The 15,344-nt window shown below is 43.0% G+C and overlaps 1 protein-coding gene across 1 annotated transcript; it reads left to right on the forward strand.

The window, feature by feature from the left end:
• The first annotated feature begins 300 nt into the window (after positions 1-300).
• POU4F2 (POU class 4 homeobox 2) lies at positions 301-3,613 on the forward strand. Its single transcript, XM_005284275.4, has 2 exons — positions 301-769; positions 1,098-3,613. The coding sequence occupies exons 1-2, from the start codon at positions 539-541 to the stop codon at positions 2,037-2,039; spliced, it is 1,173 nt and encodes a 390-aa protein (XP_005284332.1). The 5' UTR covers positions 301-538; the 3' UTR covers positions 2,040-3,613.
• Positions 3,614-15,344: the final 11,731 nt, after the last annotated feature.

Here is a 15,344-nt window from a genome sequence, read left to right on the forward strand (position 1 = left end):
GCCGGAGCAGAGGCAGCACCAGAACAATAGGGCGCCGGACTCCCGCCTCCTCCAGCCGCGCGGGGAACGGGGCTCGGAGCCGGGCGAGGGCCAGGCGCAGACTAGGGGGGAGAGAGGGACACGCTCCGCTTGGGGCTGGTTTGTGGCTCGGCGGCCCGGAGAAGGGGCTGAGCCGGGGGGCTGCAGCAGGGAGTTGCCCGCGGGGTGGGTGGGAGGGCAGGCGAGGGGGACTCCCGGGGAGCGGAGCAGGGAGCCGGGGAGAGGCGCTCGGAGGGCTGGGCGGGGGGCGAGCCAGGCAGAGAAGCGGAGCGGGGAGTTAGGCAGAGGCAGGGCGGAGTAGCCAGGCGGCTGGAGGGGCAGTCTGCGGACCGGCTGCTGTCGGAGAGGAGACGGCGGAGGCTGCACCGGGGGCTGAGGGAGGAGAGCGATAAAAGCCCCTCGCGTCCCCGCGCCACCTTTCATCTCAGGGCGGCTGCGGCGGCAGCCTCAACTTCCCGTCTCCGCTGTGGGCTGGGCGGGCCCCCCACCGCCGGCGAGGATGATGATGATGTCTCTGAACAGCAAGCAGCCCTTCAGCATGCCCCACGGCAGCGGCAGCCTGCACGAGCCCAAGTACTCGGCGCTGCACACCGCCTCCCCCTGCACCTCCACCGCCGCCGCCCCCTCGGCCAGCTCCCCCAGCAGCACCAGCAGCGGGGCCGGCAGGAACAGTACCAGCACCAGTACCAGCTCGGAGGCGATGAGGCGAGCCTGCCTCCCAACTCCCCCGGTAGGCACGTCCTGCAGCAGCCCCGCTTTAAGGCACATGCCCACAGCCCCCTTGATCTGCACCATGTTTCTTTCATGTCTGCCCAGCAAATCACCCAGCACCTCCCGGCTTTCTCCCGCCTTTTGCATTCAGCGGCGCTTGCCTTTCATATTAATTTTTATGACCTGGGATGTTGCATGTGCCTCGTGTTGTGTGTGTGTGTGTGTGTGTCTCTCTCTCTCTCTCTTTTGCCATGCTGGGGATGTGTTAATGGCCCAGAGGCGTGCGGATGCGGAGGGAGGGCGATCCCCTGTTGACAGTAATGTGTGCCTTCTATTTGCAATTGCAGAGCAATATATTCGGCGGTCTGGATGAGAGTTTGCTGGCCCGCGCTGAAGCCCTGGCGGCGGTGGATATAGTTTCCCAGACCAAGAGCCACCATCATCACCCGCCTCATCACAGCCCCTTCAAGCCGGACGCTACTTACCACACCATGAACACCATCCCTTGCACCTCTGCTGCCTCCTCCTCGTCGGTGCCCATTTCCCACCCGTCAGCCCTGTCCGGCACTCACCACCACCACCACCACCATCACCACCACCACCACCAGCCTCACCAGGCTTTGGAAGGGGAGCTTTTAGACCACATCACTCCAGGGCTGGCGCTGGGGGCCATGACCGGACCCGACGGCTCGGTGGTCTCCACGCCAGCCCATGCGCCTCACATGGCCAGTATGAACCCTATGCACCAGGCGGCTCTAAGCATGGCCCATGCCCACGGACTGCCTTCTCACATGGGATGCATGAGCGACGTGGACGCAGATCCCCGGGATTTAGAAGCGTTTGCGGAGAGGTTCAAGCAGAGGAGGATCAAGCTCGGAGTGACCCAGGCAGATGTGGGATCTGCCCTGGCTAACTTGAAGATCCCAGGAGTAGGCTCACTGAGCCAAAGCACCATCTGCAGGTTTGAGTCCCTTACCTTGTCCCACAATAACATGATCGCCCTCAAACCCATCTTGCAAGCCTGGCTAGAAGAAGCAGAGAAATCTCACCGGGAGAAGCTCACCAAACCAGAGCTCTTCAACGGAGCAGAGAAGAAGAGGAAGCGCACCTCTATCGCTGCACCTGAGAAGAGGTCCTTGGAAGCCTATTTTGCCATCCAGCCACGTCCTTCCTCGGAAAAAATAGCGGCCATCGCAGAGAAACTAGACCTCAAGAAGAACGTGGTCCGGGTCTGGTTCTGTAATCAGAGACAGAAACAGAAACGAATGAAATATTCCGCTGGGATTTAAAGTCTGTGGGAGCTTTTTTTAAAAAAAAAATCGGCAACAAGACATACTTTAATATTTCTCTATAGTGAGATAGAGAGACAAACACAGAGAGACAGACAGAAAGACCGACAGAGAAAGAGAAATACACAGAGACTGTCAAACAGGAAGTAAATTGTCAAGTTTAGGAAAGTTCCCCTTGGAGAGAACCGCTGCTTGTTCAGAATGATAGTATAAAACAGACACTAACTTTTTGAAGGCAGATAAGAAATTCTTTTTTAAAGGACCGAAGACGTATCAAGTAAGATTTGTTTTTATTATTAAAGACATCACCCGTGTTCAAATTTAAAGTACACTTTGCAACTATTTTTCAGAAAATAAATTGACTCGAAACTGAAACTTTAATCTAGAGTTGAGGCTTATACCGCGAGAGAGACATTTCAAAAGTATTTTGATTTAAAAAAAAAGATGGCAGATTTTTCTGCATTTACACTGCGTATTATAAATATATATATATATTTTTACTGTGGTTATTATCCTTCCCTTCGCTGAAGTTATTATGCGTAGGAAAAGAATTGATCCTGCTGTGTTCACTGATCTTTAAAAGCTATTATTAGATTACTGCCAAACAACCCCTTGTAAATTATTAATTTTATCTCTCCAGCAACTTCATTCTGTGCTCATTCTAATTAATTACACCTCTTTAATCTAAGTCTTGATAAAAGTTAAAAAAAAGGTATGGATAGTGGAAATCAAATACTTTGTGTTGGTAGAATTTATTATCTTAAGCTTTTTCCTTCTTATAAAAATATCCCTTTTGGCCATCTGTAAATTGTCACCTGAAACTAAAATATTTCTCTGGCCAGTATTCTTATTTATAAGGCGTTGGCACTCTATAATGGATGTCCTACGTTATCTGTGTAGATTGATTCACTGTCCGTGGTATTTGTTTACTGCGTTACATATTTAATGGGGATTCCCATATTGTCCCCACCACACACTTCTAAAGCGAGAAAAGAAGTGGCTGAATAGGTGACAGTGTGGCGTTTTGTTGTTTCAGGGTTTGTTTTCATCACAATATTTGTCCTTCTAGATTTCTAAGCTATATCACAACTGTGTTCAGACCTGATAGCTTTTTATTTCCTTTAATTGCAATACTTTTACATTGAGGGGAATCGTTTTTGGAGGTTTGTTTGTAGAAAAGCCAAATTTAATTTAGAGAGAAAGAGAGAGAGAGAGAGAGAGAGCGCGCACTCTTGTAAATTCACATTATTTGGTACAATTCTTTTGAGGAAAAATGAAAGGTACTTGAACTGTGGTACCTATATGTATTGTAAATATTTCATTCGAATTGACGCACATATAGATATATTCTTACAGATTTCGCTGTATTGCTGTTCTATTTGAGACTATTTGAAGTCTTAAGTTCTGTATATGATACAATTTTCTTGATTTTGTTAATAGAAGGTTTATTTATTACAGTAATGTATTAAGTTATTTAAAATGTTGTTGAATTGTCTTTCATTAAAAAGATTTTAACGTTTTATTGGGAAAGTATTGTTGCTGTTTTTTCATTAAAAGTCTACTACTGAATTTAAATTGCTTCCACATCTCATATATTTTAAAGTTGAAGTGGGAAGACTATTTTGATTTTTTAAATGGTTTACAGCTCCTTCCAGCTCCTCCTTTCAGGCTGGGTGGTTGCTGGATTATCTTTATATGCCTGATCTGGTATTTATCAAACGGAAAGTGAACTCATTACCTGATTTTTTGGAGGCGGGAGGGGTTTACCCGTGAGCCGATTGTGTTCCTGTGTTTGCCTACCCTGTCAGACAGTAAAACACACATCTTTATATACACCGTTGGTCGCCAAGGATGTGCTGACTGTTCCTTCCCAGGCAGCACCACAAAGCTTCTGTGTGGACAGCCATAGCCAGAAAAATAGTTTTCTAACTGCACAGTAGAATTTACTAAGCAAGGATGGTGGAAAGGAAGCTGGGGAGGCCTGGAGATGGCTATTCAATTAGCCTGTCTTCTTAGCTGGGCTCTGGGAGTGATGACGAGGGTAGGCTGGGTCCCAGGAGCTCAGCGCCAGAGCTGTAGTGCCCAGCACAATCAACACACACACACACACACACACAAACACACACGGAGGAGGAAGGGTCTGCCTACTTACCTACCGGCGTTTCCGGTGGCATTTATCCTGGACCAAAGAAGTCAGAGGAGAAGATTAAAATGTGGCGCCATTATGCCACTTGCTTATTCGCTAGTACAGATCGATATTACAAGTCACAAAGGCATTAGGAACAGTCAACGAAGTAACAGAAATACTTTAAAATTAATAGTTTGGACTGGCATGGTGAAATGAGTTTAAACGCAACCGTGTGTACTCAGTTTCATGCCTATAACATCTGCCATGGGGACATGCATACGAATTTTAAAATGCACGAGGGACTAGCAGGGCGAAAAGATAAGATATAGGTGTAGTTCAGCCCCTTCCCCATTTGAGAGGCCGCCACGGATTGCCCTGGACCAAGAGCGCTTGTGGTTTAGCAGGGCAAATTAAAAGGTGATGTGATGAAAAGATAATTCCGAAGGTGATATTTAAATACCCTCCAGAACTAAGCTGTCTTGTACTACAGAGAACTAATTTAGCACTTGGAAAGGTCTGTGTCATGCCTATTCTTCATGTGTCAGACAGAGGTAGGGATTGACAACATTATTGCCCATGGAGTTGCACTCTTTGATGTAGAGTAATTTAAATAAATGGTGATGATGGGGCTATAACCATGGCGTTTCGCATTTCAAATGTAGGGAATGCGGATTATGGGCTGTTATTTTGCTAAAACTGAGAAAAAGACGCACCAAACCAACAGCGATGGTAAAAGAAAGTCTCCTCGCAAGTGCCAGGCCATTACTCGCTGTGTGTGTGTGTGTGTGTGTGTGTTTGAGGAGCAGTTTGTACATAAAAGATCTGGGCGACGCATATTAGTGTAAAAGCGGAGAGCGCTGAAATACAAACCCTCTCTCTTCCCCACTCACCTTTATGTTATGGTGGCACTGCTTCTGCCTCACGCCGGCTTTGCTTTCAGCACCAAGGACAGATTGGCTCTGTCCGGCCCTCCAACCTTGCCAGTGGCTTCCTCCTCCAGCCCAGGCATCCGAGAAACCCTGCTGCAGAGAGAGAGATGGACTGGGGGGGGGGGGGGGGTGTGAAGCTTCTTGCTTTAGGACTCAGCAAATTAAACGAGATATTACTTCACCCTAGACAAATCCTTCCATGTTACGTTAATGGGGGGGGGGGGATGATGGGAATCGCCATATGAAATCTTCTTACAAATAACATTTTTTTAAAAGTACAGAACCTGAAGTCAGGGGAGGCAGCTAAATATAACAAGAAAACCAATTAATCTTTGGAATAAAAATAATTGTTCCTGCTTTACAGATATGGCAGAGTATCGATTAGGATAGAGAGCTGCACTGGGAATTGATATAGTCAAGGGTTAATAGCACATATTGTTAAACTGACTCCAGTTAGTTACAATAGCAACATTTTCCTCTCAGAATTTGCCGTTTCTTTTCCAGCCCGCTAGTAAATATTTTTTGCATTCTGTTCTTTGAGGATGTTATGATTTAAAGTCATGATGAACAGATAGAATAGATAAACAGATGCTTTAAACATAACTTTGAAAGTGACACCAACATATTTTAAAGATCTGGATTCATTTTTTTGTTTAATAGCCTATTGTGTCCACTTGACGCAATGTTTATTTGTTAACTAGAAAAATAAAACAAACAAAAAGTAATTTGACTAAGAACAGATCCTTTTGCATTCATAAGAGACAGAGAAATCCAATGCCAAACAGGAAAAAAGTATGTAATCCACAAATTATTGTTACATATTAATTTTTCTCTTCAGTGATTACATAGATATTTTGCTTTAAAAATACCCTGAACACGCCAAGAGTGATAACTGATAGCCGGATTTTACTGTATGTCACTGGTGTATCAATCAAATCAATCGGTATCGCATAACTCAGTTTCTGAAATGTTTGCCAAGCCACACAACTGAAGGAACTCAAGTTATACAGATTGATATTTTATATCTATGTATATACCGCAGAGACGGCGAAAGAGAGGAATCGTAGGTTTCAGACCTTACTTCCTTCACTCCTCACTTTTCTTTAGATTAAAGAGTCACAGAGTAGTCGCTACTGTTGTGAGTCTTTTCAGTGATAACGTTTCATGTTTTTCGGTTCCACATCCTAATGATCAAAAACGACCGGGGGTCGGGGGGAGGGCAAATGATTATCAACTAACGTGCAAACTACAGTGGTGATTCGCTCTATCAACACTTAGGGTTACAGTCTTTCATCTAAATATCTCTTTGCTAGCTAGTTCTGTTTGTTTTAAATAAATCTCTTGAAAGTGCAATTCTCTTGCTTGGTAATCATTTAAAAAAAACCAAAAACCTAAAATGCACTAAGAGGCTGGTTTAAAATTGTGGCGATTTGAAGGTGTGAAGTAGTTATTCTGAATTCCCTACGAAGGAAAAATGCATTTTGATGGGCTAAACAGATGCAATATTGCAATGAATAAAAGTAATCTTGCAAACGGCGTTTACACCGTGTAAGCAAATCGACTATCATTTTAGTAGCACAATTTCAACGTGAAATAAAACTCTAAAACGTGATTTCTCTCCTTTAAACGTCTATTCAGGGATATGTACATTTCTTTGCTAAATAAAACAAAACAATCTTCGTATTTGCCTAAGCTAAAATCTTCCTCCGCCCCACTTAATTGGCGTGAAATAAAGCAACATTTTGCAGCTTTTCCGATGACGTTCATGTTTCCCAGTGTGATGGAAGTATTGTTGACTTTGAAGTTGCTTTGTTAATAATGTTTGTGTCTCTAGGAGGGGAGGGGAACCAAAGAATACTCTGTGAGCTTCTCGTGTGGCTGGAAAAAGAAAGGGGAAGAGAGAACAGCTACCAAATACATAAATAAACAAAAAAGGTCCACGCTGCCACTTACCTATTCCACAGAAAGAGTGACTCGGATAATTAAAATCACCAGAAGGGCAGTATTTGTCAATAGGCTTGTGCACTACAATGAGTAGTCTCTGAACTTCCGCTTTGCCCTCTTAAATGAGCCATTCACTTAAAGGCTATTATGGGCGAATTAATAAATTACACAGCGAATTATTAAATCCAGATAATTACAAGGAATAAGTAAGTAATCATTAGTTAGCTCAGCTAATTACTGTGGGTCAGAGCGAGCTGGAATGTGAAATCCTCCTCGGGAATTGAAATTAACTTTGCCCAGTGAGTCTCTCTGCTTGACATCCCTAGTCTGTAGGCACATGGCAGCTCCCTTGTGAGCCAGTCTTTCTATTTAACTTGTAGAGAATGGAAATAAAATTAAGTGGAGATGTGATAATAGGAAGCTGCTTAGAAAGCAAACGCTGTGGGTTTTATTTTTTACCTTTTACTGCCTGGAGATAGAAAGCTTTCTGGTGCCCCAAATAAAAAAAATATCCTGCAATTAGACCAATTCCGAATAAGTGTCTGTCCCACGCATGCAGATTAATAACAAATTAAGAGGAATGAGACAGGGAGCAAGAAATCTGAGCTCCAACAAACGTAACAAAGGTACAAGAAAAAGCCTCTGTCTTTTCCTATTGCAAAATAAAAGGGCTGCCCGGACTGGGGAAGGTTCAAGGAATCAGTGTGCTTTGTTTTTGAGACAATAAGCTTTCATCTCTTAACTGTGGAATCTTAATTAGAGGCGCGTTGTCTCTTCTGTTGATCTTTCGCCAGATCTCTCCGAGAGAGAATGTCATTTTTGTCCCATTTACCATCCCTTTCCATTTTGTATTCAAGTGGGATCTTTCTAGACAGCGTATGCATATGCAGAGAAGCTTATACTTCCCTATATGAGGTTTACACATATAAAATAAAATGTTCTTCGTGTATGGAAAAAAAAAGCCAAGCTTCTTTTTTATCAATTGCAATTAGGTGGACAGTCTTTTCCCTCTTTCCTTGCTCCAGTCTGGGATGATAATTAAAATTTAATGAAGCCTGGGACTAGCAGAGCTCTGTCTGGGGACTATGGAATAGAATATTTTAACTGTACATTTACACCAAGTGTCTGGCTTCAAAGACGTGACTGCTTTTAATCTCGAATTAGAAAACCACAGACCTGAAATTAAATATTAGACACCCTCGGCTCCCCTGCCTTTCTGGAATACTGTCACGGTTGTGTTTTCCTCCATTGCTCCATAACACACGCATCTAGCTCAGGCCTCCAATTACATTTGCGTTAATAATAGATGGCTTTGATAGGGCGCAGTATTCTTGTGTTTTTGGATTTTTTTTAAATAGGGTTAATGCAATATTAATTGGTTGTAGCTGTTATAAGACTGCGCAGCGTTTCTCAGGAACAAATCGATGAGTCTGGGATGTGAAAGCAAAGGCAAACGCTCTGCTTGCGGTATAACTTCATTTTCAAATACCCCCCGAGCTTTAGGTGAGTACAGATTGTCAGTTCTGTTTGTGTTCTTGATCAGACGCGTATTCATGGCAGAAAGAGCCAGAACAAACGGCTGTAGATTGGATACGAATAACATATCTGAGACGTGGGGAAAAGAACAGGAGTCTCTCAACCCTTTGCTATACGCAGGGACATTCATCACAGCAAATTCCCCTAACAAACAACAAACTACCCACTGCTGAAAAATCGCAGCCCACAGAACTGGTGCATAAATAAGACAGAGCCGCACCAAAAACGTCTATTCTGGCTAACTACATTGCTATCGGTTTATCCTTTAAAACAATTTCTTCCTAGAGATGTGAAAATCAGTCATCAAGAAATTAGGGGCTATTTTAGTCCATTGTATTTTAATAATCGTGTCTATTTAAATTCTAATATGGTTCCACCATTTGCTCCAAGGAAATGCTCTTGAGAACTGGACCCATAAATTATTCTTAAAAAATCCCAAGCTACGTGAGGCTTCCAGATTGGGGGGGGGGGAGGGGGTAAAGGGGGGGCTAAGGGGGAGAAGACTGCGAGTTAATCTGCTCTCTGCTCCCTTAGACATTTCCCAAGCAACATTAAGCACGTTTTGAGTGGCAAAGTTTACAAAACATTCTGTCGGGGAGGAGGAGTGGCGGCATTTAAAGGTGCCTCTTTCTTAAAGGTATCGTCTTTAAATTCCTCTCCAGCAGTTTTTCATACAATTATCACAGTCATGTGAAACTACCCAGGCATATAACCTTGTTTAATTCTAACTTTGTGACTTCCCAGTCTGTGGATGCAATACCAACAATATTTGCAGAAGAGAAAACTGCCCTGAGCGTGCACAGGAAAGGTAAAGTGCTTTGCTTTTGAAGATAAGAACAGCAGATAGATATAAACGAACAGATCGTTTCCCTTCTCGGTTTCACTTTCTACAAATTTAATTCATCCTGTTCAAAAACGTGGAGGGGGAAGGGAGCAGTACGCTTCTTAACCTGACTGGTTGCTTTCATGCGCCACCAATGCGCATCTAGCTTTTGCAAAGCAGTAGCCGAAGTTTTCATTCCATGAAATGAATGAAATAAAATCCCTCTTTTAGGCTGGTTTGAAATTATGCACAAAGTCCCAGGCACTGCGTAGGCAGGTGCAGAGCAGGAGTCACGTAGCGTAGACTGATCCAGCACCATTAAAGACAATGGTACTCTTTCCACTGACTTCAATTATGCAGCAAAAAGCCCTTAAGGCATAAAAATGTACCATCGGTCAGATCGCCCACTTACTTCAATGGGAGTTTTGTCTGAGGAAGGACTGCAGGTCCTGTATGATATTAATGTGTTTGAGTAATTAACGTCTCCCGAACACCCTCCGCAGCTCTGTTATTTTCTGGGGGCTAGATCCATTACTCTAGCTGTCACTTGTTGGAGAGAAGGTGTCCTTTTGCAGTCACACTTTATCATCTCTCCTCGTGGAGCTGAATGCTGAGGGAATGTTTCTTTAAATAAATCCCGACCCACACTCGCTTAGATACCGTGGGGAAACGTTCTGGGCTGTGTGTGTTGGGATGAAATCTGTTTAAACAACGTTGGATCTGATATACTCCGACTTCCTAAAGTGATTATAATATTGCATTTTATATTGCATGTGTTCTCCTTGCATCGTTCTTTTTATTTTATTTCATTGGACCGAATATAGAAGTAATAAGCTGATGAAGAATGAATGCATTTGGAAAATACTTTTAACTTTATAGTTACATTAAAATAGCATATAATAGAAATACATTAAAATAGCACATTGTAACTAATATCAGGGGGTAGCCGTGTTAGTCTGTATCTATATTGTAACTAGTGGCACATATTTCCTCACAGCCTAGTTTTAGTTTTAAAACCGTTTCTGTGGGTAGCTAAAGGACAATGTCAACCTCAAACAATAATATGAAACATATTCCACAGGAACTGTAGAATATGTGTTATACTGCATTTGATTTAAATAACAATAGACTTAAAAATCACACACTTGGAATGCGACCCTACATCCATCTATCTATCTATCTATCTATCTATCTATCTATCTATCTATCTATCTATCTATCTATCTATCTATCTATCATTAAAGATAATGAAGAAAAACATTTACCAGATTTTTTAAAAAGTTATCAGATAGTAAAGCACTTGTCTTGGAGCTGAAAAGGAACTTTTTATAAAATCTAAACTCAGTTATTTGGAATTTTAGTTGCCACAATCCGTACAAATATATTTATGAAGGTGCAAGTTGAAAGTTAGACCTAGCATAGCACAAGCAACTTTACCTAACCATTGGCATATGGCTTCACTCTGGCTTGTCTTGTCACACATTAGTCCCCTTATTTTGGCACCACATGACTAAACCAAGCTCTTCAAGCAATTATAATCCCAGGGAATTGAAGAAGTGTGAATGCAGAGAGTGCTATGTGCGCGTATTAAACCCTATACAACGCTGACAAAAGGCTTTAGAAGGACTTCTGTAAAGCAAGCTAAGCATCTAGCTTGATCGAAATCACAACACAGCAGAGAGATGCAGCAGCTAGGGAACCTCTCTCTCATTTGTGGTTCCTGATACCAGAAAACGAGGAAGAATTTATTTCTTTTTTCCTTATTTTCTTGAACAGGAGCTAAATCCAGCTTGTCTCAATCACCCGAGAAGTGCCAATGGAGGTAAGTAATTGACTACTGTGCAGGACCCTATACTGCACTACTGAAACCAAAGGGAGTTTTGACGCTGACTGCAGTGGACTCAGTATCAGACCCTAAGTGCTGGACAGTGAATGTACCTGGCTAGTTTAGAGCTACGGGGACACATTAAGGTGCCTTAGACTTTAGAATTTGCAAAGAAAACTCCTAAAAATATAACTGTTTCATCCAATTAATGAAAGCCATTACATCATTACTTTTGCCTTATATGCAAATGACACAAATTACGAAACAAACGTGTCATGACTTCGGTTTTTTTTGTACACGTTTTTTAAAGTGAAATTGCTTATTTACTCTATGCACGCAGGACATGTTGAAAATAAACATTAGCGCCCAGCACTTAGAGTAACAAACCTTCTTGCATGACAATCACTGGCTCTCCATTTGATCCAGGGAGTTTCGACAGCCAACTTTCACAGCACTGTTAAGAAACGAACCAAGGCACCTTAATACAGAAAAAAGAAGCAAATCTGGTTACTTCTAAGTTGCAAAAGTACTGGTGTGTGTGTGTGTGTGTGTGTGTGTGTTTTGCCACTTAAAGTTCAAACGTTTAAACTAAAAATACAACGTATAAAAATGCACCACTGAGGGTCTAGGTAAGAGCTAACTTGCTTCTTTTTAGCCCAAATATTTTAGTTCAAACACTTTTTAATTAGTACATTGCTAGACACTTGTATGCAGAATACATTTCTTGGTTTTCCTCCCTTGCATAATGTTACTGACTTCCCCACGCTACTTGTAACTGCAGGCACTGCATGTATAATATTTGGTAGAAATACCTTGTGGAGGAAGGTTCTGAGGTAATGTACCCCCTTAAGTTCATCCACCGAGAATAAGCTTGCGCGTTGTAAAGCTGTATACCCTCCGGAACAGGGGTAAGTACTCAACATTCTCTCTCGACTCATTATCACATTCATTCAGATCTGGAAGTTAATAAGAACAACTTTAGATTTTACTAAAACCCCAGGTAGCTTCGCTTGGAGAGTTCCCACCATGTTTTCTGCTCTGTTTTGTCAAAACAATTATTATGAAAGCGATGTCTGCTGATAAAACGATGTCAGTGATTATTCTTTATAATGTGGAAAAATTGGATCTAAACACAAAGACATTCAATGTGGAGTTAAATGTCACTTTTGGCTGATGTTGAAGAGCGTAGGAAGAACTTGGTGTTGCATGCCCCATTTATACCCTTTAGTGAAACAGGCTTAAGAATCAAAGCTATAGACGTAAGGTATTGTATACCGGAAAGTCAACATAAATAATCTGGAGATTTTTTTCCCTCCCCAAATGCAGACAGTGCTATGGAGATTTGACAGCACTAGAATTTACTTACTCGGTGATTGTTTTTAGTTGTTTTTTACAGTCACATCACTATTTATTTCCATAAGTGGAATCAGTTGAAACTATTGCAAAAGACAGCACTTTCTTAACTGAAAAGCACAGAGAATGGACATATTTTTAGGGGTTTGGTGTGATGCGTTTTATTTTTTATGTAAGAGCGAGACCGTCATAACTCATTTGCCTTTTGTATAAGGCTCCCAACACGAATAAATAGCCAATACCCTCATAAGGATCACTTACTATTGTAGGTGTGTGTGAGGGAGCCAGAGTTTTAATGGTGAAGACTGGTATGATTTAATTTATGTTCACACATTTGGAGTGACTACATAATTTATTAACGGTGGGGAGAAGTTGACCTAGGGCTGCATCGTCCCATGCGAGTGAAAAGAGTTTATTTCACTTTTCATCAGACCTAGATTGAGGATTTTGAATGATTTCTTGCAAAAGTTTTTCAGCAGGCCAGCCTCTCGCTAAAAATGCCACGAATGCATAAAGAAGCTCCATAAAGAAACAGTGTGCATGACTTGTTGCAGCAATAGCGCTGGAGTAGATAGGCCCCTTGCGAGAGCACTCATTTAACACCCATTTCTGGCTGTGGCAATGCACTCTAAGGCCCTTCCTCCCACACTGTGCAATATACCGCCCCACGTGCCGCGCTCTCGGACACACGCGCTTAGATGACGAGGAGCCTGCCCTCAAAGGGGGAACTAAGGCTAGTCCCTACCGCAGAAGAGTTTGAAAGACCGAAAGGGCGCACGACATCTCTGATGAGTGCGAGCATCTTTCCCGCCATTGGTTGTTAAGGTAAGGCTAGTCTGACGTGCCTAGAGCAACTCCACGTGTCCCACTCCCCGGTATCTCCGTCACCTGTGTGGCATGGCCAGGGGCCAAGGACGCAGCGCCGGGGTGAGGGCAGAGCCTGTGCAGGTATCGCAGTTTGATATTGCTGCACTACTGAGACTAGTGCTTTGGACACAGGCTGACCACTGACTACAGACCTTTCCCACAGTGTACTAGAACCACAAAGAGTAAGGGGCGGATTTACATGCAAGGCACCATTCCCAAGAGCCTAGACAGGGTGTTGAGACTGGGTGGAAAGCGAGTTCCTTTCATGGGAGGCGGGGCAAGAGCTCCACATGTTACCGACGCCATTGCAAGTTGAACAGATCTACTTGAAAACCAATCAGAAATGTGTGACAACTTCTCACAGTCAGGAACAAAGAGCATGGGCTGGGAAATGACACCCTAGTCGCTTGGCTTCGTTTGCAAGTACTTGGGCTTCCTGACATTGTCCAGAACTGTGTGTTGCGTGCGATTAAACAACAGAAGGCAGCTCAGAGGGGGGGTACTGTTGTTATTACTATTATTTGTAACGGAAATGGATAACATAAAAGCGAATGAACACAGTCCACTCTAAGCAGCAGAACCATAGATGTAACCACACGGCGATAAGGTCCCTCGAAATTGCTTCCCGGTTTTATGGGATAGTATTCATCTTTGTGTGTGTGTGTGTGACAGAGAGAGAGGGGTATTACACACACAGAAGATAAATACAAAATTTATCTCCATTTAGGGTCAGACACCTAAAACTGTGGAGTGGCTGGAGGAGCTCTTAGCCCCAGCTGTGTATCAGTATCTGTCTATAATCTACCTATTTACTCGCAAATCACATTGTCTCAGTGTAGATATAATATTTACTACTCAGTGTATGACTTTTAGCTGGAAATGCCATGAGTTGTCCGCCCAGTTCTGCTGCAGATCTATTAATCATATCCACAAGGATTGCCAACATGGCAGGGCTCGCTTCGCCTTTCAGTTTATACAGAACAGAATCATTTACATAAAGTCCTTAAGGCAAATAACTGTTGGGGCTCTAATTTATATCTGATCGAAAATTAGCCGTCATTATGCGCTCCATTAGCAGCGTCTTTAATGTGCTTCTAAGCACCATTTGTCAAGCGGCTTGTTAATATCCTTCAAGTCTTTAAAGTTGAGAGCTCATTAAAGAGTGCGCTCTGTTATTGATGTAATTTAGATGAGTTTGGAAGAGCAAGTACGCCATGCCTTGAATGGACAACCTACAAGAACAAGGAGAGGGTTTAGCTCTAGTTACAAAAGGCTGGATGGAAAGGATTTCCTGAAGCACTCATCTTGTAGACGTATCAACAGCCCCTAGATCAGAAAGTGAGTCATGAGTATCACTCGGTGTGCTTGGCTTACATTGAAGACACCGTTCGTCATCAGACTGTGGCCACAACGCATATACTGCATACATTTTCATTGTCTGACACACACGTTCTCTCCTTACTGAAAGATTGGGTCTCGTGTGTGTAGGGGTGATGTCTGTGTTACTGTATTGTAGAGCAGGGCTTCCTGAGCCAAATACTGCTCATTCCAGCAGGGCAGCGCCTTAAGCTTGCACCTTGTCTAGTTACTGAGTTTGAGTTTTGGTTTTTGCATCATCCCTTCCTCCCCCGCCCCCCTCCCCGTTAATGAGGAGGGATGAAGTAAAGTGAAGCCCTCAGCTCTGAGAGGGGGAGGGACATCCTACAGAGCTGAACCTAATTTGACGGAGGTACAGTAAACCTGCTTAATTATGTACATATTATTACGTTATCTATCAACCACTCCATCAGACGAGCATAAAGACCAATAAATCACCAGTTATTTAGCTAAAAAATCCATATACGCTGTCTTTTTCTTTCTGGAGGAGATTCTGGTAGTGTAACACAATAAATAAAAACCA

Source organism: Chrysemys picta, chromosome 5 (genome assembly GCF_011386835.1).
Source record: "Chrysemys picta bellii isolate R12L10 chromosome 5, ASM1138683v2, whole genome shotgun sequence".
NCBI classification, from domain to species: Eukaryota; Metazoa; Chordata; order Testudines; family Emydidae; genus Chrysemys; species Chrysemys picta.